General features: G+C 51.0%; 2 protein-coding genes across 2 annotated transcripts in view; both read right to left on the bottom strand.

The window, feature by feature from the left end:
• LOC117069203 (slit homolog 1 protein) overlaps positions 1 to 5,811 on the bottom strand; it is a 49,723-nt gene extending 43,912 nt beyond the window's left edge. The window contains exons 1-5 of the mRNA XM_033187218.1: positions 5,577 to 5,811; positions 4,880 to 4,954; positions 4,544 to 4,687; positions 1,148 to 1,291; positions 684 to 850 (exon numbers count right to left, since the gene is read on the bottom strand). Coding sequence (XP_033043109.1) covers positions 684 to 850; positions 1,148 to 1,291; positions 4,544 to 4,687; positions 4,880 to 4,954; positions 5,577 to 5,728 — 682 coding nt within the window. The 5' untranslated portion in view covers positions 5,729 to 5,811. The remainder of the gene's footprint in view (positions 1 to 683; positions 851 to 1,147; positions 1,292 to 4,543; positions 4,688 to 4,879; positions 4,955 to 5,576) is intronic.
• A 9,715-nt stretch (positions 5,812 to 15,526) lies between these two features.
• LOC117069257 (slit homolog 1 protein-like) overlaps positions 15,527 to 24,346 on the bottom strand; it is a 130,289-nt gene continuing 121,469 nt past the window's right edge. Inside the window, exons 5-12 of the mRNA XM_033187268.1 lie at positions 23,756 to 23,827; positions 22,570 to 22,641; positions 21,934 to 22,005; positions 21,236 to 21,399; positions 18,428 to 18,575; positions 17,873 to 17,944; positions 17,247 to 17,318; positions 15,527 to 15,890 (exon numbers count right to left, since the gene is read on the bottom strand). Coding sequence (XP_033043159.1) covers positions 15,731 to 15,890; positions 17,247 to 17,318; positions 17,873 to 17,944; positions 18,428 to 18,575; positions 21,236 to 21,399; positions 21,934 to 22,005; positions 22,570 to 22,641; positions 23,756 to 23,827 — 832 coding nt within the window. The 3' untranslated portion in view covers positions 15,527 to 15,730. The remainder of the gene's footprint in view (positions 15,891 to 17,246; positions 17,319 to 17,872; positions 17,945 to 18,427; positions 18,576 to 21,235; positions 21,400 to 21,933; positions 22,006 to 22,569; positions 22,642 to 23,755; positions 23,828 to 24,346) is intronic.

Raw genomic sequence — 24,346 nt, 5'->3', positions numbered from 1 at the left:
GACCAGGGAGAAGGGAGGCAATTTAGCACCTAGAAGCGGAGAAGGGAGCTGGAAGCTGAGGTGAGCCAGGGAGAAATTCCCTGCGGCAGGGTGTTGAGAGATGCTAAGGACAGGATGGCTGCACTGAGAAAAATCTGCTTCCTACAGTGACCTTCTGTGCTTGGCACTGTGGGGATAAAATGAGGGATGGGGCTACCCTGAGAAGTCCCAGGAAACAGGGCATTGAAGCAGAGTGACTAGGGTTTCCTACATACAGGGGAGGGGGATTTAAAAGGGTTCCATTGCATATTAAGATAAGGTGACCCCATGAGTCTAGAGCACTTAGGGACAGTCAAAAGGCAGGTCTGAGTTCACCAAAATTACAGAAATAAACTACACTAAAACAGGAACTGTTTTCTCTGAGCGACAGGATAAGAGGTCAAGTTTATTTCCCTCTTTTATCCGTATTTTCCCATTTTTTAAGGATAGGAACTTTATTGCTCTTATAACCACACAAAGACACCACCAGGCAGGGGCGTCTCCTCGCCTCTCCTGAAAACAGGGCCTCCCCTCCCCACCAAACCTCTCCCCTCAAGGGCATGCCAGGGGGTGCTGCCTGTCCACCCCCATCTTCCTAACCTGCCCCACCCCACTGGCTGGACCCAGGGCTCCCTCTCCCTCGCCACCTGGGGGCCACAAATTACCTTCCTCACACCTGAAGTCAGGGAAGGCCACGTCCTGCAGGGGAATCTGCCGCAAGAAGTCAGGGTTCTGGCATCGCGGGTTCCCCGTCACGATCTTGCGCTTCCGTAGCCAGCCCCCCAGCCAGGCCAGCTGGCAGTTGCAGTTGAAAGGGTTGGCAAGGAGGTTCCTGGAAGAGGCAGGCCAGGCGGCCATGGAGACACTCGGCCCCTCTCAGTGGTCCCAGCAAACCCCTCTTGTCCACCACGGCCACACAGCCACATGGCACTGTCTCCCAGACCACCACCCGTCACCAAGAGGACTGGCTCTCAGGACCGGAGGGAGACCTCGAAATGTGGAACCCACGTTTCAGCAAACCACGAAGACCCAGCACCTCCGGGGTGAGCGCTTTCAAAGGGGCTGCCCGGGAGGACCACGCCCTTGGGACAGTTGCTTCCAGAGCCCCCGCCCGCCTGTCCGGACTCACAGCGTGGAGAGGGACTGGAGGGTATCGAAGGCCCCTGGGGACACGGTGGTGATCTGGTTGTCGTAGAGCGAGAGGAGCCGGACGTTGCGCAGGCCCGTGAAGCTGTCGTTGTGGATGCAGCTGATGCGGTTGTTTCGCAGCATCCTGGGGAGGAGCCGGGGAGGGGAAGGGGCCCTTGCAGGCCTGCCAGCCGTCCCCCTGGGCCATGCAGCTTCAGCCACCGTGGCTCGTTCACAGCTCTCCTCCATAGACCCCGAGCCGCAGAGCCAGGAACCCGTGCCAGTCAGGCCCCGGTCAGGTGAGGCGAGTTCTACACACCTGTGTCCACTCCAGACACCCGCCCTGCCTCTGAGAAACCTCGAGACTCTGTCTCCCTCTCTCGCTGCCATTGTCCCGGCCCCCATGCTGGCCTCGCCTCCACGCCCTGGGTGAGCAGAGTTCCTGCCCGTCTTTAGGCCACGCTCCATATCAGTGCCCAGGAGACTTCCTAAAACCTAATCCATCATATCACTCTCCAGCTTCAAGTCCACTAACGGCCTCCAAACTGCCCACAGAGTCATGCTCAAACTCCTTACTCAATCTGAGACCATGTCCACCCAGACCCGGACCATCGCAGCCCCTTACTCTGATCTGAGACCATGTCCACCCAGATCCGGACCATCTCAGCCCCTTACTCTGATCTGAGACCATGTCCATCCAGACCCGGACCATCTCAGCCCTGGCACCTGCCTGCCTCCCCAGAGATGGACCAGCCCTCAGCCTGCTACACGGCTGTGACAGTTCTCTAGAATACTCTTTTTCCTCATCTACATCTGGGAAAACTGCTGCTCATCTTCAAAAACCTAGCCCAAGCCTGATGCAGTGGCTCATGCCTGTAAAACCAGCACTTTGGGAGGCCAAGGATTACTTAAAACCAGGAGTTTGAGACCAGCCTGGGCAATATAGTGAGACCTTCTCTCTACAGAAAAATGTAAAACTTAGCCAGGCATGGCGGTGTGCACTTGTAGTCCCAGCTGCTTGGGAGGTTGAGGCGGGAGGATCTCTTGAGCCCAGGAGTTCAAGGTTACAGTAAGCTATAATGGCACTACTGCACCCCAGCTGCCTGGGAAACAGAGCCAGACCCTGTCTCCCTAAACAACAACAACAATAACAACAAAAACCCAGCTCAATTTCACTCCTCAACCAAAAGTAAAAACAAAAACCAAGCCAACACAGAATAGCCAACTCACAAAAGAAATTAAAATGGTTTACCAACATTCACAAAAATGTTCAGTGTTACTACTAATCAAAGACATTTAAGCAATATTGATTTTTTGCCTACCAAATTGAAAAAGGATGAAAAATATAATAATAATAATAATGACGTTCAGGATCTGTGACAGTCTGAGTGACTGGGCACTTCCACACACTGGCAGGAGAGAGATGCCTTTGTACCCCCCTGGAAGTGCATTTGGTGAGATGTATCAAAATCCCTAAAACACTTTATGTTTTCACCGGACTACTCCATCTTTAGGAATTCCTAACAAGAGTATCATCATGCATTATCCATGAACTTCACAATAAAGATATTGTCACAGAATGAATGTGTTCCCCTCCAATCCCTATGTTGAAGTCCTAATCCCCAATGTGATGGGATTAGGATGGGGGGTCTTTGGGAGGTGATGAGGTCATAAGGGTGGAGCCCTCATGAACGGAGTCAGTGCCCTTATCAAGGAGATCCCAGAGAGCTCTCTTGCCCTCTTTCTACCATGTGAGGACACAATGAGAAGTCAGAAGTCTGCAACGCAGAAGAGGGCCCTCACCAGAACCCGTCCATGCTGGCACCCTCGTCTCAGATTTCCAGCCTCTAGAACTTCTGTTGTCTATAAAACTCCCATCTGTGGCACTTTGTTATAGCAGCCTGAACTCACGAAAGCAGGTATCAATACAACACTGCTTATAAAAAACAAAATAGAAACAGCCTACTTTGCCAATAATTATATAATACCTAGTCATTCAAATTGATGCAGAATACTTTTTTTGTATTAGGAATTAAATGTAGAATGGAAAAAAATTTTAATATGTAACAGTGCTCATATTAAGTTTAAGGAAAAAGCAGATTACTAAATAAAATGTACTATTCCATTAGAATATTTCTGTATGCGTGCATGTATGCACGTATGTATGTGTGTGCACATGTATGCATATGCAGGTTTAGAGATATGTAAAAGACTGGAAAGACAGTTGTTTATACCAACATTTAACAGTGGCCATTTCTGGATAGTGATGGAGTATGGGCCCTTCTCTTCTCCTCTGTCCTATTTTCCTTGGAAAGAATGCAGCTGACTAGACAGCCCCCATGCCCACATTTAAGGAATACTAGGTAAGCTTAAAGAAAAACGAGGCAGCCTGTAGGAACAGCCTGGAAAGATGGCAAAGCTATATTCACAGGTGAAAACAGCAAGCTGCAAAACATAGTGCATAATAAAACTTGCTTTTTGTAAAATAAAGGAACAAAAATCCACAGGGAGTCCCGTCACACATTCATCTACTTCTAAAATTTCCAGGATACGTGCTCAGAGACAAATATCCTGCTGCAGATTTGGGACTTACACCCGGGCAGGTGGCTTCCTAGAGCTGTGGTGTCCAATATGGTAGCCACTAGCCACATGTAGCTATCTAGATTTAAATGCATTAAAATAAAATGAAATTCAAAATTCTGTGCCTCAGTAGCACTAGCCATATTTCAACTGCTCCACAGCCACATGAGGTGGCTGGTCTGGACAGCATAGACATGAAACATTTCCATCTCTGTGGGAGATCCGATGGACTGCCCTGTCTATGGGACACGCTGCACACCCACAGGATCATCTGAAGAGCCAGCTCTGCTGGGGCAGATGGAGGGGGTGTCCTGCATCATGGAGGAGTAGGTGACCCCAGGATCCCACTGAGCTCCAGATTTTGGTCAGCTCAGGCTGGGCTGGGGGTTATGGGATCCCAGCATCTCAGGGACAGTGCAACATCACTGCTCCCCCATCTACACCCACTAAGTCACCCTGGCAAGGTCATCCAGCCCCTCCTGCCTGCGGTAGTGCCAGCCACTCCTGAACTCATGCTGTGCTCTTGCAGCCTGACCAGAGGGCAATGGGAAGGGACCTCTAGGAGGGCCCACATGTCTCCATCCCTTGATGCCAACCAGGCATCGGCCCCATGCCCCAGGGTACAAGAGAACAGGCCTCACCATAAAGTCACCAACACTTGATGACCTGTCCCAGCACGGTCAGGACCCTCAGTTCTCCCCATCTGCCTGCGAGCTGGGCCCAGGGGAGGGGCCCCTCCAGCCTCTCTCCTCCTTTCCCTTGGCTTCACCTACCTCCTGCAGCTGGCCCACCCTGCTCCCCAGCCCTGCATACTCACAGGGTCCTCAAGCCATCCAGACCCCGGAACATGCCGCTCCGGATGGACTCCAGCTGGTTGGCAGTCAGGTGCAGCTCGCTCACAGAGGCTGCGCCCTCGAAGGCCCCATCTTCAATTTCCGACACCTTATTGTTGCTCAGGTTGCTGGGAGAAGAGGTGGGGGGGAGGATTACACGTGGCCAGCACCCAGGAGCTCAGGCCCCTCCCTTCCTGCAGGCAACACCCCGTGCACGCAGCCCTGGCCCCCACAGTGGGAGCTGCCCCCACCTTGGCATTTCCCTTCTCCATCCCCGGCCAGCAGCCCAACAGACGCCTTCTCGCCAACGGGTAACTCACATTTTCTTCAGATGTGTCAGTTTTTTAAACATCCCAGTGGCCTCCAGGATGGAAATCTCATTGTTATTCAATCGCCTGTAAGAGGCAAGAATGAACTTGCACGTTCACAAATGATAGACATTTCAAATCCCTTCCAAACTGAGAATATTTGGGACTCAAACAGAGAAGACTCCCGGAAGAATTTATCTGGCAAAACAAACTGATCCTATTGAAAGGAAGGCTGGGCCTAGTACTGGGAGAGGATATGAATGGGGATATTTTTAACATTAAAAATGCCACGAAAAATTTACAGACGTAAATGACAGATGCTTGCAGGCATCTATGCACATAGACATATGTGCACACAAATTCATATTTTTAGATAGAGGAATAAAAATAACAAAGGGTTTTGGAATCATGCCCCCAGAAGAAGACAAACGCATCGTTGAGAAAAGCCATCCCTGATTCAGGCTGGTGACCTGCCCTGAGTGCCAGAGACTGGCATCTGCTTTTGAGGGGTGAGGGGGGCTGTGAATGAAGCAGAGGGCAGCAGGGGTGAGGTTTCTTCCTGCCCAAGCCAGCAGCTGGCATGTCCTGAGCCAAAGGCTCCAGTGGTGCAGCCTCAGACAGGGCTGGACCAAGAAAATCCTGGAGTAGGCCAAGGAGGGTTAGTGGTAGCTAGAGACAGGGGAGGGCTGGTGGAGGCGGGGACCCTCACAGTTCGGCCGTGGACTGGGGGATGCGCTCAGGGATCTTGGTGAGCTTCAGGCTGGAGCACTCCACCACGCTGGCCTCACAGCGGCACTTGTGGGGACAGATCACGTCACTGTTGCACTCGCTGTTCAGCTGGTAATCCTCTGTGCCTGCCATGAGAGGGTGGGGGCAGGGGCTGAGGGGCCCAGGGCAGGCTCCCAGCAGTCTGTGTCAACCAAGGCCCCCAGCCTGCCCACCCACTGCCACCATTCCCACCAGGCTGGCCTTGGTTCCCCCCACTCTCTTACCTGGAATGAAGTACTGCTCTTTGGCTGGGGAGAGAAGCAGAAATACCACAATGCAGGAATCAGCCAGGACCTGTAGTAACAGCCCAGGGCCCAGCCCCACTGCTCAGATGAAGGCACCCCAGACAGGGCTGAGGAGCCCGTGTGCCCAGTCCCTGTGCAGAAGGGTGAGCTACACAGCACGCATGTTCCTCGCCCAGGCTGACGCTGGGGGTGCCGCATCCAATTAAACCTCTTGCAAGGAGTGCCAAAACCATCGAGCTCCCACTTGCAATGGCACACGGTGGGGACTGTGCTAACTTTACAGGTGGGGATGGGGTACAGGTGGCGTCAGGTCCTTGACCAGGATCTAGGCTCAGAAGCTGCCCCACACTGTCCCCAGCCAGATGCCATGTGGACTACAATTGCTAAGGCTGTTTCTGCATCCCAAAGCCTGGAGGAGGCTCCTAGCTCACCAAGGAGGGTTCCCAGGCCTCCTGAGTGTCTTAAAAGACTTGACAACAAAGGCATAAGAGAGAACTGGCTGAAAGTGGAGGAACCTGAGGCCTCCCTCTGGGACTTTCAGCAAGCCTTGCTTCTTCCCTAGGCCTCAATAAAACGAGGTGAGACTGAACTACCTTTCAGATCAAGTCTAGAATTTTGGGCCCACACCCTCCAGCCTGGATTCACAGTCATGAAAGACACCTTTGTGGAAGCCATCCAGGAAACATCAGGGGGTCCCTGAGCAGGCTGAAGACAGACAGACAAGCAGACAGGTAGGCAGGCAGGCTGGTAGGGAGGCAGGTAGGTGAACAGGTGGGCAGGTGGGCAGGTATGCAGGTGGACAGGTAGGCAGGTGGGCAGGTGGGCAGGCAGGCAGGTACCTGAGCACCGGAACTTCTTGCTCTTGATCTGCCCAATGCGTTTGTTGGAGAGGCGCCGGGGACTGGCACAGCGGGCCCCACTTGTCTCGATGGGATTGGTGCGCAGGAAGTCTGCCAGCCACTTGAGGTTACAGTCGCAAATGAAAGGGTTCTGGGCCAGGTGCCTGTCCAAAGCAGGCAGATCAGCTATGAGAAACAAGGGCTGCAAACCCACGCTGACCTCCACCTGGACAGGGCCTTGTCGTGGCTGGGGCCAAGGAGGCTGCCTGTGGCCTGGAGCCTAGGGTTGGCCACAGCGGGAAAGGGAGAGTGGGGTGAACGCCAGGGTGCAGCCCACCAGCTCTGGAGAGGTCCTGCCAGTGCACTACAGGGGAGAAGTCTCTGCCACCCGGAGCTTCCTGCTGTCCCTGTCCTACTCCCCATTAAGCCTCATTCTGCCCCCTCTCTTTCCACTCACCTTTCCCTCCCTCTGCTCTGCGACATTTCACGAGCATGAGCGGAGACAGGAAGGACCCAGAGACTGGCCAGAGCACCCCTGGCCTTTCACAGGCAAGGAAGCCAAGGCCCAGAGAAGGTAACAAAACCCAGGACTGCAGGTGCCCAGGCCACAGCCTCTGACCCTCCCCAGTGGCCATGGGCCCTGGTTTGTCCCCTTTCCTTCAGACTCAGGTAGCAGCCTGTCTCCTATAGAGAGTGCTGGGGCCAGGGTGGCAAGGCCTGCTGGAGTCCCTGGGCTTTACAGGGAGTCACCATCCCCACCCCAGACCACAGGAGTGACCTCTCCTTGACCATTTTACAGCTGTCTCTCAACACAAAGAAAACTCAGAAACCATGACTGAGCAGCCCCCTCCTGGGGAATCACTCAGATTCTCTTGCAGGCTGCCTGTGTTGTCAGCAGGATAAACCTGGGGATGGTAGCAGGGAGCAGATGGCCGTGATGTGTGCAACCCCATGCTGGCATGCCCACGGGCGGGCTCTGACAAACAGTGGGTTCAGACCAGCCACCTCTGAGCCACCACAGCACTGGGCATGCCCTGCTCATGGCTGTCCAAACCGAGACAGCCTGGGAAGAGTGTTCCTACACCTATCCTGGCTCTGGACAATCACTTGAACCCGGGAGGCAGAGGTTGCGGTGAGCTGAGATTGCGCCACTGCGCTCCAGCCTGGGCAACAAGAGCGAAACTCCGTCTCAAATTAAAAAAGAAAAAGAAAACGAAGTACGGGGAGACAGAGCAGCGGGCCAACTCAAAGGGACTTGCCCTGCCATGCCACTTTTCCTCCATCTAAGTGCCATCAGTTCAGGCCATCTGACTTACTGGTCTCAGCCCAGGCCCCTGCAAGGGGCTGCAGAACTCTCCAAGCAGAAGAGTAAACCCTTGCCCAGGGTCTGTGCCCAGCTCAGCTCAGACCTTGGCGGTGCTCTCTGCCGTCCATCACCTCCTGGGCTCTGCCCTCTGGCCCCTGGTTGGGAACTGGGTCCCCGCCACCCCTCCTTTGCAGTGTCCTTCCCTATTTCCAGCCTGAGTTCTTGCTCCTCTCAGCTCCACCAGGTGGACCAGGCCCCTCCTACCTCTTCTGCATCAAGCTCAACATTTATTTCCCCTATTAAACTTTCAGTTTCCACAGACAGGATGTGTTTGCTGATATCCTGGAGGCAGAGTTTGTAGCTAATTTAAAACATACCAGGATTTAAGGACTGCTTATGACTCCTCCCCAGCTGCCCATCCACCTCTGCCTGTGACTTAGTGCCCCAGCCCCTGCCTGAACCACTTGCTTCCCTTTATTACCATCTTGGCAGAAAATTGTGTAAAGTCAATCTAATTGTGTTGTTTAGGCATGTATTAAAATACTCAAGGTGTGTGGCGTAGAATATCTCCTTCCTAAAAACAGGCTGTGCCAAAAACAACCTATAAAACTTGAACCACCCACAGAGACAGGTGGCTTCTGTGTAAACTTTAGTATTTTATACAAATTAGAATTTTTAACAGTTTCAAAGGGCAGGAAGCTGGAAAGGGAAAACACTCAGGAGGAAGAAAAAAAATCCGTTTGGGAAAAAATAATCGTGTTAAAGGAACACCCAAAAATGTGCTACATATGTGGCCATGCAGCTGCCTCTGTGAACAGTTTTGGCAGTGGAAGGAAAGGAAGAGAGGACTAATTCTCAGTGTCTTTCTAGATATATGCATTAAGGAGTCACAGCTAAAAATCTTTGGAGGCAGAGGCTCAAAATCATTAGTCATTAGGGAAATGCAAATTAAAACCACAATGAGATACCACTTCACACCCACTAGGATGGCTAGAATCAACAAGCAAAAAAAAAAAAAAAGAGACAATACCAAGTGTTGCTGAGGATGAGAATGAGAATGAGAGAAATCTGGAGCCCTCATAATACACCGCTGGTGGGAATGCAAAATGGTACAGCCACTTTGGAAAACACTGGCAGTTTCTTTAAAAAAGTTAAACAGGAATTTACCATATGAACCAGAAATTCCAAAAGAAATGAAAATGTTGGCCTGGCGCGGTGGCTCATGCCTGTAATCCCAGCACTTTGGGAGGCTAAGGCAGGTGGATCATGAGGTCAGGAGTTCAAGATCAGCCTGGCCAAAATGGTAAAACCCTGTCTCTACTAAAAATACAAAAAAAAAAATTAGCCAGGTGTGGTGGTGAGCACCTATAATCCCAGCTACTCAGGAGGCTGAGGCAGAGAATTGCTTTAACCCAGCAGGTGGAGGATGCAGTGAGCCGAGATTGCGCCACTGCACTCCAGCCTGGGCGACAGAGTGAAATTCCATCTCAAAAAAACAAAAAAGAAATGAAAATGTTGGTTCACACAAAGATTTGTGAGTGAATATTCATAGCAGCATTGTTCATAATGTCCCTAAGATGGAAACTGCCCAAATGTCCATCACCTGGAAGGGACAAGCAATTGTGGTCTATTACACAATGGAAAAATTATTTGGCAATCAAAGGAACAAAGTACTGATACATGAATGAGCCTCAAAAACATTATGCTAAAGAAAGAAGTCAGTCACAAAAGACGACATATTGTATGATTCCTTTTTTTTTTTTTTTTTTTTTGGAGTCAGGGTCTCAGGCTGTCACCCAGCCTAAGTGCAGTAGTACAATCAGCTCACTGCATCCTTGAACTTCTGGGCTCAAGGAATCCTCCCATCTCAGCCTCTTGAGTACTTGGGACCACAGGCATGGACCACCACACCTGGCTATTTTTTTTTTTTTTTTTTTTTTTTTGAGACGGAGTCTCGCTCTGTCGCCCAGGCTGGAGTGCAGTGGCCAGATCTCAGCTCACTGCAAGCTCTGCCTCCCGGGTTCACGCCATTCTCCTGCCTCAGCCTCCCGAGTAGCTGGGACTACAGGCGCCCACCACCACGCCCGGCTAGTTTTTTGTATTTTTTTAGTAGAGATGGGGTTTCACCATGTTAGCCAGGATGGTCTCGATCTCCTGACCTCGTGATCCGCCCGTCTCGGCCTCCCAAAGTGCTGGGATTACAGGCTTGAGCCACCGCGCCCGGCCGACCTGGCTAATTTTTAAGAATTTTGTGTAGAGATGAGGATTTCACTATGTTGCCCAGGCTAACCTCAAACTCCTGGCCTCAGGTGATCTGCCCACCTCAGCCTCCCAAAGCACTGGGATTACAGGTGTGAGCCACTGCACCTGGACTACACAATTCCATTTTTATGAAATGTCCAGAAAAGGCAATCTACAGAGAAAGAAAATAGATCAGTGATGGCCAGTGGCTGAGTCTGGAAATGGGGACAAGGGATTTTGAAGGCAAGGTGATGGAAATGTTCTAAAGTTGAATCATAGTGATAGTTGAACTCTGGAAATGTACTAAAAATCACTGAATTGTATACTTAGAACAGGTGAATTTTAGTATGTAAGTTATATCTCAGTAGGGCTATTTCTTTTTTTTTTAATGTTAAATCTCTTGGGGCAAGTAAAACTGCAGCAAAATCAATAGTGTTACACAGGAACTCGGCCACAGATCTTGGAGCTACGGACAAATCAAATATGATTTGGTAAATTTAAACCTGCTCAGGTTTAATAAAATAAGACTCAGTCAAGAAGCTGAACCACTTGAGGTTCTAATAATATTACTTGATCAGTACCTTGGATTTGTATTTCTTTTATTCTTGTTCCACATTGTAGTCGGTAACATCTAATAGATGTACATGAAAGTTCAGTGTTGCTTTACAGCCTTCAATAATGAGTTCTGTTCTTACAGAAAAAGCACAATTAAAGGGGAAGCTAAGTAATTTCTCGGTGATGGTGAAGAGATGCCTGAGATCAAATTCCTGTTTTACAGAATGTTCTGCAACATTGGGTGTGTCACATAACCTCCCTCAGTCTTTGTTTTAGGTAAAATCAGGATGATAGCACCTATCTTCATAGCATCTCTGTTAGGTATTAAGATAATACATGCAAATAACAATGGCTTACATGAGTCTCTCACTCCATTCCCCATCCCCAAGGTTTTCCTGTGTGTGGGTCCCTGGCCAGTAAATCTCCTTAGCATGTTTCTCTCAGATATTCTGCCAGCTGCTTCAAATAGTCCACCTTGCCAGTGTCTCCCTGTACCCTCTAATTTCACATACTTGGCAAAGTTTCCCATGGGGCTTCCTCTTGGTCTCCCTGGCTATAAGTAAATTAATTAGCAGGAGTTGGGCTGCAGGCAAATTTGTGGGCTTTAATGAGTTTGTCTTTGTGGCTGACATCTCTGGTGATGTGCAGAGTCCCCGGGGGTCCCGAGCTGCACCTTTTACTCAGCCTGTTTGAAACCTATCCCAATACCCCAAGTAGATGTTACCTGATGATGAGCACTGCCTGGCACAGACAGGGGCAGGGATGACAGCGACAACAACGGACAGTAATATTCATAATTAATGCTCATTAAAGGCACACCACAGGACCCACAAGTCAGCACATCCCGTCTTACTGCAGGCTCAGATTTAAAGATGTAGAATGAGAGGACCATCTATGTGCCTAAGTGTAACCACACAGCAGATGAGAATTTTCCTTATGTGGAAACATTCCAGTTAAATATAAGGATTCTGTTTTAAAGCATAGTCACAACTGCATTAGAAATGAAAAAAGAATGTTAGAATTCTGATACGGTTTGGATGTTCGTCCCCACCAAATCTCATGTAATCCCCAGTGTTGGAGGTGGGGCCTGATGGGAGGCGTTCGGATCGGTGTTCGGTGTTCAGTTGAATTTGCATCAGTCTACTTTTGTGTTTCTATAAAGGAATACCTGAGACTAGGTAACTTATAAAGAAAAGAGGTTTACTGGGCTGACAGTTCTGTGGGCTGGACGAGTATAGTACCAACATCCACTTGGCTTCTGGTGAGGCCTCAGGAAGCTTACAATCATGGGAGAAGGCAAAGCAAGGTTAGGCATGACAGTGGATCCCTGGTGACTGGCTTGGTGCTGCCCTCGTGATAATGAGTAAGTTCTTACTCTGAGTTCATGCAAGATCTGGTTATTTAAGAGAGCATGGCACTCCCTCTCCTTCTCTTGCTCCTTCTCTTGTCATGTGACATGCCTACCCTTGCTTCACCTTCCGCCGTGATGGTAAGCTTCCTGAGGCCTTACCAGAAGCCAAGCAGATGTTGGTGCCATAGGTGTACACCCCACAGAACTGTCAGCCAAGTAAACCTCTTTTCTTTATAAATTACCTAGTCTCTGGTATTCCTTTATAGTAACACAAAAACAGACTGATACAAATTCAAAATCACCATTTCAGGATTGCTAATGAATTAATGGATTCAAGCACTGAGATCAATGGCTGTTTTTATTACAAAAGGGAGACAGCCAGACATCTGTCTGCCTCCTGATGGGAAGTCCACAATCCCATCTATAAAGTCATCTTGCCAAATAAATCAATCAAAACTGAACCTGACCAAGCTCCTAGATCCAATTTTCAATCTGCAGGACACAGAGGGGACAGAGGAACAAGTGAAACTACACCACAGGGATGCAATAAAAAAAGTGTTGACCCTACAGAACCAATGATGCAGTATCTTCAACAAATGAATTACAAGGAAAAGGGAAATGGAGAGGACACATAGATTAAAAGCAACTTAAGAGGTACATCAACCAACATAAACCAACATCAGCCAATTATATTGCACAGGCTTTATTTAAATCCTGATGTGGTGGCTAACATCTGTAGTCCCAGCTCTTTGGGAGGCCGAGGCAGGTGGATCATGAGGTCAGGAGTTTGAGACAAGCCTGGCCAACAGGTGAAACCCCATCTCTATTAAAGATACAAAAAATTAGCAAGGCATGGTGGCGGGCACCTGTAATCCCTGCTACTTTGGAGGCTGAGGCAGGAGAATCACTTGAATCCAGGAGGTGGAGGTTGCAGTGAGCTGAGATTGTGCCATTGCACTGCAGCCTAGATGACAGAGCGAGACTCTGGGTCAAAAAGCAAACAACAAAAACAAACAAACAAAAGAATTGCATAACATGCAAGAGACACTTGGAAATTTGAACACTGATTAGATACTCAATTATATTAAGGAATTAATTGTACAGGATTGGAAGCTGGGTGATGAAAACTAGTACTCTGGTTTTTTTGTTTTGTTTTGTTTTGTTTTTTTGAAACAGGGTCTCTCTGTTGCCCAGGTGGGAGTGCAGGGGATGTGACCACAGCTCACTGCAGCCTGAACTTCCTGGGCTCAAGCAATCATCCTACTTTAGCCTCTCAGGTAGCTGAGACTACAAGTGTGTGCCATCACACCTGGCTACTTGTTTTAAAAAAGTTCTTGTGGAGATGGGGTGCCCAGCCATGTTACCCAAGCTGGTATTGAACTCCTGCGCAATCCTCCTGCCTCGGCCTCCCAGAGTATTGGGATTACAGGCATAAGCCACCATGCCTGGTCCACTGTATTACTCTTAATCTGCTTATAATTTTCCACAATAAAATATTACAACCAATTACCAGATTTACTGCTCTCTAATTTTTTATTCACAGTCACCATTGTCATTACTGTATTTCATCTGATTTGACATTATGAATTGTAAGAGGCACTACTATTTTTTGTACTATCAATAAAAAACAAAATGCTGCCAACTAAGTGATGTACCACTGATTATAACATGCATCCCAGTTTCAGAGCTGTTAATGTGGAAACAACATGTGTCTTGGAATCAATGTGATATATTATCATCATCATCACCATCAATATTATTGTTAGCCAAAGCCAGCATTTATCAAGCACTTGTAATGAGCTAAGCTTTGTACAAACATCCTCTTTAATCTCATAACAACCCTATGGGAAGGCGTCCCCATCTTATGGATAAATAAAAATGAGGCCCAGAGAAACTGCCCAGAGTCACACAGCCAATAAGAGGCCTAGGTGGACTTTGAACCCAGGATGGTCTAACCCAGGTCTGTGTCCTTCCTCTGTAAGAGGCCACCCCCAGTGAGCCCAGCAGCCCAGAGCCAGACAACTGCCTGTCCCTGGAGGCTGCAACCTCCCCCAGGCCCGCCTGCTGGGAGGGGAGAAGAAGAAGGCATCAGGGCACTCACAGAGTCTGGATGGCCCGCAGGGAGGTGAAAGTGCCCTTGGCGAGGCTCTGGATCTTGTTGTCATACAGGGAGAGCAGCGAGAGGTTCTGCAGGTCCTGGAAGGCATCGGGCCGGATGCAGTTGATCTTGTTGGCATTCAGGAGCCTGTGGGCAGAGCCAGGACCAAGTGGTGAGGAGAGAGGCTTGACATGAGACCCATCTCACGTCCTGGGCACCTTCTTTGGCCCCAGCCTGCGTTATTACAGGGAGGAGCCCACAGGAGCAGGCCTTCTCCATGCACAGGGACATCTCAGTCAACCCACTCTTCTCTTTCCAAGAACTGCTTGAGATGCCCTGTGGGATTCTGGGAAAGCAGAGAGCCACCTTGCAAAGGCATTTTGGTTGGGGCAGGGGGGCTCCTCCTCCTTCCCAGAGGTCCATTGGATTCCCCAGACAGCTGAGTTGGCACATTTGTGTTCTGTGCCTCTTGAGCCCTGGGAGAAAATCCTTGCCTGAAAGTTCATCGTTCAAGGAGGCCGAGCTGGCCTGGGTGTCCCCCTGCAGGAGAAAGCTCTGTCTCCAGCCACACCTCCTCAGGAGCACGGGCTGAGTCTCAGGAGCCTCTCTGCTTTGGCATCCTGTGAGCAGCTGTGAAGCTGCCTCTACCTCCCTCTCTAGCCTCTACAGAGCCCTGGAGACTTTCTCAGCCCTAGTGGGTCTGCCTGTCTTCCAAGCTCATTGTCTCAATTGAGTTCCATACCCCAAAGAGGCCCAAAGGGACAGTCTAGCAGGCCAGAGGAATGTTGGCCCTTCCCTGGGTCCCACCCAAGACACCCAGGATTCATTCTTACAGGAGCTGTAGGGTGTATAAGCCTCCAAACACACCGCGGGGGAGGTCTGTGATCTTGTTTCCATAGAGGACCCTGGAGAAAAGGCAGCAGAGAGGAGAGTTATAGAGGACAGCCCACCAGGGCGATAACACAGCTCTACAGATGGCCCCAGCTCAACAGTGCTGCCCCTAAGCCATTTACATGAAGCACATCCTAATGGCGTATATTTGTTATAGCAACTTGTCCACCACCCTCCCACGTGGACCCCACAGAAGGCTGCAAAGGGGTGCTTCCTGGGAAATTCATCTGGTCTAGAATCCAAAAGGAGATTGTTGAGAGAAGAGAAAACCCCATGGACAAGAATAACTAACATATTTTCAGAGAGTTACAGGAAAAAATAGAATGCCAGACGGCACATGCAGTGTGAGATCCGGATGGTGGGACTTCAAGCATTTTTTTAATATACTTTCGCATTTTCAAAGTTTTCTGCATTGAGCATGAATTCCATGTATAGATTTTTATAAAAAACAAAAGTTCAAAAAAAACACATGTAGACATGGGTGGGTTCGGGGGGACAGTGAAAGCATCCAGGAGGTTTGGGGAGGGGGGTTGTGTGCCATTCCCAATATCATAATCGGACCCCACAAGCTACACTCGTAAATGTTCAGGCTGAGTAAAAAATCCTGGGTACTTCTTCTTCAAACGTGGCTTTGAGATCATTCCTGGAGTGGGGCACAGCAACAGCAAAGGCCCTGCAGGGGAGCTGTGTGCGCCTGTCCTGTGTGGACAGGTGATAGGGCCAATGTGGCTGGAATGGAGGAAACAAATGGGGCGGTAGCTTGGGCTTTACCCAACCAGCATCAGGAAGCCATTGAGACAGCATCAGATTCCCATTTCAGAAACACCCCTCAAGCTGCTGGGTGGGAAATGGAGCAGAGGGGGCAGGAACTGAAGCAGGGAGGCAAGATCAGAGCTGGCCAAGATAGACAGTGTTGGTGGGGTGTACTGGAATCATCCATTTCCTATATGCAGGGAGGAGGCTGTGACCAGGTACCCATGAACAACAGAAAACCACTTGATTGGGTTCTTCACTTTTTACCTTTTTAGACTGCCATGTTCCAACTTAGGAGAGCTTTACTCACTTCTCAGAGGAAGGGCCCTGCCTTTTGGCAGGCCACTTTCAGAATCTGATCTCCTCAGCCAATGACAACGATCCCTCACCAGGCTGTCATGTACAGCTGTGTAGGGTGTATACTGCACAACTTCAGGGGTGCCATTCGCAATTAGCCCCACCCTCTACTTGGACTCTGCTCCAAGAAAAGATGGCATGCACAGAAGGCCCTGAGCTGGCAGGCTCCCACACTCGCCGGGGCAGTTCCATTCTGTTGTACTTGCCAGGCCTCTAGTCTATGCCAAGCGTGTGTCCTGGGCTGCCAAGGAGCAGGTGAAAACACTCATCCCCTAGAGTAACAAATGGCCCCTCCTACAGGGAACTCGCCCAACTCCAGGGCACCCTGAGTGTGCTCTCCGTACAGACAAAGTGCTGTAGGACCTCGGGGAGTGAGGCACTCGGTGAGTGGGAGATGGGGGTGCTGCACTACCTTTTGTATGCTCTATTGACAGACTTCCCCAGTAGAGCCTGAAGGAAGGGAAATATTGGAAGGAGGAGCGGGCAAATACTGTCCAAGCAGCACCCACCACATCTTGGGATTCATCACATTTGGGATAAAAGATAGCAAGGTGTGGCAGATGTTATAACTGGAGCTGGTGCTCACTGGCCCTGCGGTGACCGCAGAGGCCTCAGGAGCACAGTACACTGGGCTTCGGTGGGGGGGACGGGGCCAAGATGGTTGTGCAAAGAATGCTGGGAAAATCTTCACCGTGGCAGGGAGTGCATCCCAGTTGCCAGGGGCAACAGCTCTGCCTAGCTTCTCCACACTTCTCCCGCTCCCAGTGTCAGAAGGTCCACCAGTGAGGAAGAGGGAGCTGGAACAGCAAACCCTTTGCAGCCAAAGGATGACCCACTGAGGCTGGGGTGGGCAGGGACTGTGTGGAGGGGGGCATAGCCCTGCTCCTCCTCCTGTGTCTACCAGGGCCTTGGGCCCTGCCAGCCTCCTCAGGGGATGCCCTGGGCTGCTGAGGAAGCCTTGGCACTGCTACTCACAGCGAGTTCAGGGACCGGAGGCCCTGGAAGGCGTCGGGTGCAATCTCAGCAATCTGATTGTTGCTCAGGTCTCTGCAAAGTGAGCAGAAGGAGAGGGGCATCTGAATCCCTCAATGGCCACTGAGCCCTGCCCAGTCCCCTCCACCTCCTAGATGCCACGGAAGTAGGGTGGAGTGCTTTGAAATGAGAATAGTGAGAGGCCAGATCTTTCCTCCATTTGAAAAGCCCGTGGCCGCTATTTCCCTGTGCAGTCTGAGGGCTGGGCAGGAGGGGGCACTCCAACTTGGGAAGTTATGGACAAAGCTTTCCCATGCATCCTAGCAGTCTCCCGGCCCCCTCCCATCCTTAATTGCTCCTATCGGTACCCAAGCTGAAATAGGAGGATGACAAGCAGCTCCCGTCACAGGCCAGGCTCAGGCTCAGCATTCCCTCAGGCCTCACGATAGCCCTGCAAGGAGGTCCCTGCATCACAGCCAAGCAGCCTGAAGGGCAGGAATGCCAGGTGACTGGCTCAGGGCCACTCAGCTGCAGGGTGCTGAGTTAGGGCCTGCCCCAGGGCTGTGGGGCCACCCAGGATCTCCATCAGCCGTGTACCAGCTCCCCAGGAAGCAGCAGGAGGCACTCACATCCTCCGTAGCTTTCTGTAGGGTGAGAAGGCTCCGGGGGGGATGGACTTGATGCCATTGAGCTCCAGGCGTCTGTGGAGAAAAAACAGAGGAGAAGCACAAGGGCCTAGGTCAGCCCAGCCGTGGGTGTTATCTGCTGGGCTTATCCACCCTGAACAAGCCTTTGGCCCCTCCTGCCCCTGTTCCCTTCCGCCTTCCAGAAGTTGAAGTCTGGGGTAAGGATGCTGGAACAGACAGAGAAAATGCTGACTTGAGTTCCATTATCCCAGGTGTTTGTAACTGAAAGGGTCCCACAAATGATGCTGAGAACCCGATTCTAGCAGACTCACACCGCTGGGTGGGACCACAGAGGGACACTCCCTCCCCAGCCCTGCAGAGTTTCCCAGTCCTGGACACAAAGCTCAGCCCAGCAGGGGGAACCTGTGTCTTCTCCATGGTCACTGAGGGGCCTTGGGGCAAGCCCTGAGGCAGTGCCTACTCCAGCTCTTCACTGGCCCTCCGGAGCCAGGCCAGCCGAGCGGCTGCGCCCCAGCATCTGCCCTGCCCTGTACTCACATCTCCGTCATGGTCTCCGGCAGGTTGGCCGGGATGGCAGTGAGACCTTTGCCACGACAGTCCACGATGCCATTGCTGCAGGTGCACATGGCCGGGCAGGAGCCGGAGGACAGGGTGCAGGTGGGCACGCGCCCCGCTTCCCCCTGGCCTGCAGAAACAGGGGGGTGTGGCCTCAGGCTGTCGTGCATCAGCACCTCCCTTGAGCCCAGATACAGACTGATGGATGGGACAGGGTGCACACTGCAGTTTCTCTAGATGAGGATGAACCAGAGGGGATCACTAATGAAATAAGATTCTGGACTTTGGTATAACTCTGTGGGCACCTGGCACACAGTAGGTTCTTGTCAGATGTTTGCTGAACTTGAATCTGAATGGAACTGCACTGGTGTGTGATTCATACACTAAGAAATCCTTGCCTAGAATTCTGAAGCTCTGGATTCTAGTCCAAGTCACTTAACACTTCTGAGCCTGAGTTCCCTCATCTGTCATATGAAGGTGATAATGACTGTTTCCTAAACACTCAAGCACTTACTCTATGCCACATTCTATAATAAGTGTAGTACATGCAGTATTGCACTTAAACTTAAGAGGAGCCTATTACTGTTGCCATTCTACAGCTGAGAAAACAGAGTCCTCGATATTAATTAATTTGTAGAAATTCTCACAGCTAATAAGTGGTAAAACCAGGATCCAGCCCAGTGTCTAAAATAAGAGCCTTTGAAAAACTGGAGGTACAATTTATACAAAGTGCTCTTTCTGAAGCATGTAGCTGGTGGAACCACTACCTAGACATAGAACACTTCCATTACCCAAGAAGATTCCCTCCTGCCCCTTCGCTAAAGTAACCACTATTCTGAGATCTATCACCAAAGATTTGTTCTGCTCGTTTATGAACTTCACATAAATGAAACAGTAGTTTCTCTTGGCTTTTTTTGCTTAATATACAATCTTTGAGATTCACCATGTTGCTGTATGTATCAGTAGTTTGTTCTTTTTCATTGCTGAGTAGTATTCCATTATATGGATATATTATAATTAGTTGGTGGACATTCAGGTCATCTCCAATTTGGGGCTATTATGGAAAAAGCTGTCTTTAATATTTTTGGACATTTTTGCAGAAAAAAATGCACACACCTAGCAGGAGTGGCAGGGTCACAGGGTGGACAGACGTTGAGCCTTAGTGGATCCTGCTACACAGTTCTGCAGAGTGGTTGAGCCTATTGATACCCCCACCGACATTCTAACTTCGAATATTTTCCATGGCTGCCCCAAAGGGTGGGCACCAGAACCAAATGAGACAAAGCTACATGGATTCCTGGCATATTGTGACAGTGGCCTTCAAAGGAAAAGGGTTGCCAGGCCGATGAGACTCCAGAGTAGAAACTAATGTCTGAAAATAGAAACCACAATCTTCCAAATGCAAAGGAAAAGGTTTCATTTCAAAATAAAAATTGTTCATAGAAACCACAATCTTCCAAATGCAAAGGAAAAGGTTTCATTTCAAAATAAAAATTGTCCAAGTGATTAACCCATTCCCATTCCTAAAAACTGTGGCAGCTGCAATGATGCAGAGGCAGTCCTGGCTCACACATGAGACATACCCGCATGTACACACACACGTTTTCGCACACAGACACACATACACACAGCTGCATGCACACACACACAGCAGTGCTGAGCATATTGGTGTTCAAGCCCAGCCATTGCTCTGGGTGTCTGCCAGTGCAGTGGAGGAGGTGACAGCCACAGCCAAGAGCCTCATACTGAGGCCGGGAGGCTGTGCCTAGGAGATGCTTTCCTTCAGAGCTCTGTGTGGCTGGCAGGCCCAGTCCACGGGTTTGGGAGAAACAGTCAGCCTCTAAATCCTCTGTCACAAATCTGAGAACTGTCCATTCATTCAGCAAGCATTTCCTGTGCCAAGCAAAGTGCTGAGGATGCACCAGAAACACAATGCAGGACCTCATGTAGGATCACAGAAGGCTCCCTGGGCCCTGCAGGGTGAGGAGGAGTCAGCAGGCAACAAGGAGGGAAGGGTGTGCCCAGCAGAGGAACAGCCTGTGAGGTCAGGGCTGGGGGCACCTGCACCAGGAAGGGGCAGAGGCAGGCACAGCTGGGGAAGCTGCAGGCAGCGGGAGGCAGGGGAGGTGGCGCTGACCCTGGCCAGGCTTGCAGAGCCTGAGGGCAATTCAGACTCTCGACACAGTGCTGACGGCCAGGTGAGTACACGAGCAGTGACTGCCCAGACTTGTGGGTTCTTTTTGTTCTTCTGGCTGCAGTATGGACATCAAAGGGGCCAGGGAGGACGTGGGCAACTGGCTATCACAGAACCCCAGGGGGAAGGTGAAAGGGCGTGGGCTTTGAGGCCCACCTCTTTTGGAGCCAAGTTTAGAGGGCCCAATTCAATGACTTGTCTAGGCAGCAGAGGTGAGGCAATCGGAGGAGGGAGAAGGGGGTGATAGCAGGGGCAAGGAGCCCAGAGGACATCGGAGGAGGCACTGAGTAGGCCAAAAAGAGGATGAGGTGGAACAAAGGAGGTGATGAGTGGACGAGGCAGTGAGGGGACAGGAGGGAAAAGGAGAGGAGGCAAGAAGTGACACGCAGGGACAAAGGCCATGGTGAGAATGGGAGGTGATAGATGGGGCAGGAGGGGCAGATAGTGGGGTCAGGAGGTGATGGGTGGGGCCAGTTGATGGGTGGGGTCAGGAGGTGATGGGCAGGCCAGGTATTAATGTTGAGATTAGGGGCGGGAACAAGAGGCAGGGCAGGAGGCACTGGACAGTTGAGGGCCCAGCAGGGGCCTGCACCCACCTGAGCAGCTGAACTCACTCTTCTGGACCTCTGCCACATTGAGGCCACGCAGGCTGGCTGGGCCCGAGCACTGGGTGAACAGCCCGATGGTTGGTCGCTGCCTCAGCCACTGTGAGAGCCAGGCCAGGTGGCAGTCGCAAAACAGGTGGTTGGAGTGCAGGCGGCTGCAAGAGGACAGGATGGCTCACAACCCATTTGGAGCCCCCAGCCCAGCCAGATTGTGGGAACCCTCAACCTCAGGCAGGTGGCTGGTGCTGTGTTCAAGCCAAACACAGTCTACATTTAGTCAAGCAGGCAGCTCAACTCCAACCCGGGGATTATCCACAGCCCCATGAAGATCCTGCTGCTATCCCTCCCCTCCCACATGCTCTGGGCACAGCTGTGCCCAGCAAAGCCCAGGTCATCACACTGACCTCGTACAGGCTCACTGCCCCAAACCGCCTGGCTCATTTTCAAGCACAAAAACAAATCATTTGTTTTCCAAGGAAAAATCAAATTAAGTGGCACTGGATGCCCTGCAATTATATAACTCCTTCCACCTCCGACTGCATGGAGCCCCCAGCCTGGGCTGGCCTCTGGGGGTCTGAGGGAGAATGAGCTCCATGACTTGTCTGCAGAACCTTCACCTCCTGCCCCCACCCACCCTCAGCATCAGCTGGGCTTGGACGCCCCACTCCCCGCTGTCCCAGCTGACTCACAAGGTCCGTAACTTGGGCATGTGGTTGAAGCTGGACACGGGGATGGTGGTGATATTGTTGTTGTTCAGGGTCCTAAATGGGAAAAACCAGAGTCATTTAGCACCTGCCCAACAGACGATGTGGGACAGGGTCGCCCTGCTAACGAACGGGGAAGCTCTCGACCTTAAAGTGGACCAGCACGGGGCTGGACATGGAGGGGCTAAGCCAAAGAGCACAAGGCATATCCCACCCCACAGGAAAGCCCTGAGCTGGGATGGTGACTGTGAGCCGATGGCACCATAGACTCCAAGACAAGTAGGATGGAGACCTGGAGCAGGGCGGGTGATGGGACATGTCCCAGGCTTGGGTTGGCTTGGAAGAAAGGGTGGGGTTTGGATAGGCAGTGGGGAAAGGGGGAAGCATTCCAGGCCAAGTGCCAGAAACCCTTGGGTTTCCTCCTGAGCAGGTTACATTGGGACACACTGCTTGCTCAGGCATGACCCCATGAGTGCTTGTCCTCCCCTCCTCCGAGGTGCTTCTAGGAGGGCAGGTTTCCCCCTTCCTGTCTCCCTGACGCCCGCTGCCCAGGCTGCGGCACTTGGCACTCGCATAGCAGGGCCCTCCACACCCCTCCTTCCTTTTCCGTGCTTTACTTACAGCACCTCCAGCCCCCGCAGAGCACGGAAGGCCCCTTCCTCAATGCAGTTGATCTGGTTCTTGTCCAGCTGTCTGTGAAGGAAACAAAGGTTGTAGAGAGAAGGGCACATTGCCTAGAGTAAGGGTGTCCAAACATTGTGACCACGTGCTGCATTCATTCAAAAGAAGCAGCCCCCTAGTTGTTTGTTACGTGTGTATGTGTCAATCCAAATAGTAAACATTAGTAAAAACTTAACTTTTTTTTTCTAATTTTCAATTAAAATCATAAATATAAGTAAAAGTTATATTCTTCTACTCAACCTTACATTTCCCTTGGGGAGCAGGCATCCCCCTACACACACACACATTTTGGAGACCACCTAGTGGGTGCTGGCAACTGAAAAATGGGAGAGTCACAAAGCAGTGGCAGCCAGAACTGGCAAACAGATTTTTCAGCCTGAGTGCCAAAGAGGTTGACTAGAGGTGGCTACCTGGAGTGCTGTTGTCAGAGTAAACTGAAGCTGTGAGGTGAGCTCTGTGGGAAAGAATGTGGTGATTGATTACCAATGTCTGCCACAGGCGTGGGAGGGGGTATGTGTGACAAGCATGCCAGGCATTTGCCATCCCTGCTGTGGTCAGACCTCAGGGAGGTGGTAAGCCTGGACCAGAATAAATTTGGATAGTAATAATAATAAGCCATTACAATTAAATATCATTTGACAAAGCATATTTATTTCCATGTCTCATTTAAACCTCAGAAAATGCCTGTGAAGTAGATCTTATTATCCCCATTTTCCAGAACAACATATCGAGGCTCAGTGATGTTCACTGACTTGCAGCAGCGTATGTGACATGTAACTAGAAGAGAAGATTCAAACCCAGCTCTCCCAGCCCAAATATGAGGCAGGCACAGACACTGTGCCATCAAAATGGACTGAAAATATTGTCCACGCTGATAACACGCTTCACCAAGTCCCCAAGGGCCCCCTCCATTGGCTCTCACACGGAATCGCAACCAAGGGAGAGGCAAGGGCTGCCTGTTTCCTCCAACCCCAGATTATTCCAGAAGACCGTGCTGGCACCAACCTTCTGAGAGCCAGGTCCCTGGCTGCCTGGACTACACGGCTTGCTCGGGTATACCCTGAGGACACTGCCGGCAGTGGCCCTGGAGCTCCTGCACCCTTCTCCCTCCCAGGCCTGTACTCACAAATTTTTGAGGTCTGTAGCTCCCCGAAAAGCCTTCCTGGGGATTGCCTGGATGGCGTTCTCACTCAAGTCCCTGGGAGGATAAAGTCAGAGGGAGAGAAAACACTGGTCAGAAAAGAGGTTCCTGCAGAGTGCTGTGATGAGTCAGGGAAGCAGGGCAGGTGGGCTGGAGGGCACTGAACCAGCCACCGCTGCACCCCAGCACCTAGGACAGCGCCTGGCCCACAGAGGCCACTCAGCAAGCATTTGTTGAATGAATGAACGATGAAATTAGAGAGACACACCATGTCCTGGAGGCAGCTCAGTCCCCAGCCTCCCCTTCTCTGGGCTGGGGGCTTGCAGCTGGAAGGAGAAGCCTGGGGCAGCTATGATCAGCCCTGCCAGACCCCACCTGATGTAGTTTGGATATTTGTCCCCACCCAAATCTCATGTTGAATGGTAATCCCCAGTGCTGGAGGTGGAGCCTGATGGGAGGTGATCCAGTCATGGGGGTTGATGCCTCCTGGTTTGGTGCTGACTTCTCGATGGCGAGTGAGTTCCAGGAGCTCTGGTTGTTGAAGGGTGTGGAGCCTCCTCCTCCATTCTCCCTCTC

This window comes from Trachypithecus francoisi, unplaced genomic scaffold, assembly GCF_009764315.1.
Source record: "Trachypithecus francoisi isolate TF-2019V2 unplaced genomic scaffold, Tfra_2.0 Contig01579, whole genome shotgun sequence".
Taxonomy (NCBI): Eukaryota; Metazoa; Chordata; class Mammalia; order Primates; family Cercopithecidae; genus Trachypithecus; species Trachypithecus francoisi.
Note: the sequence above shows the minus strand (reverse complement) of the source record. Positions and strands in the feature narration are given on the sequence as shown.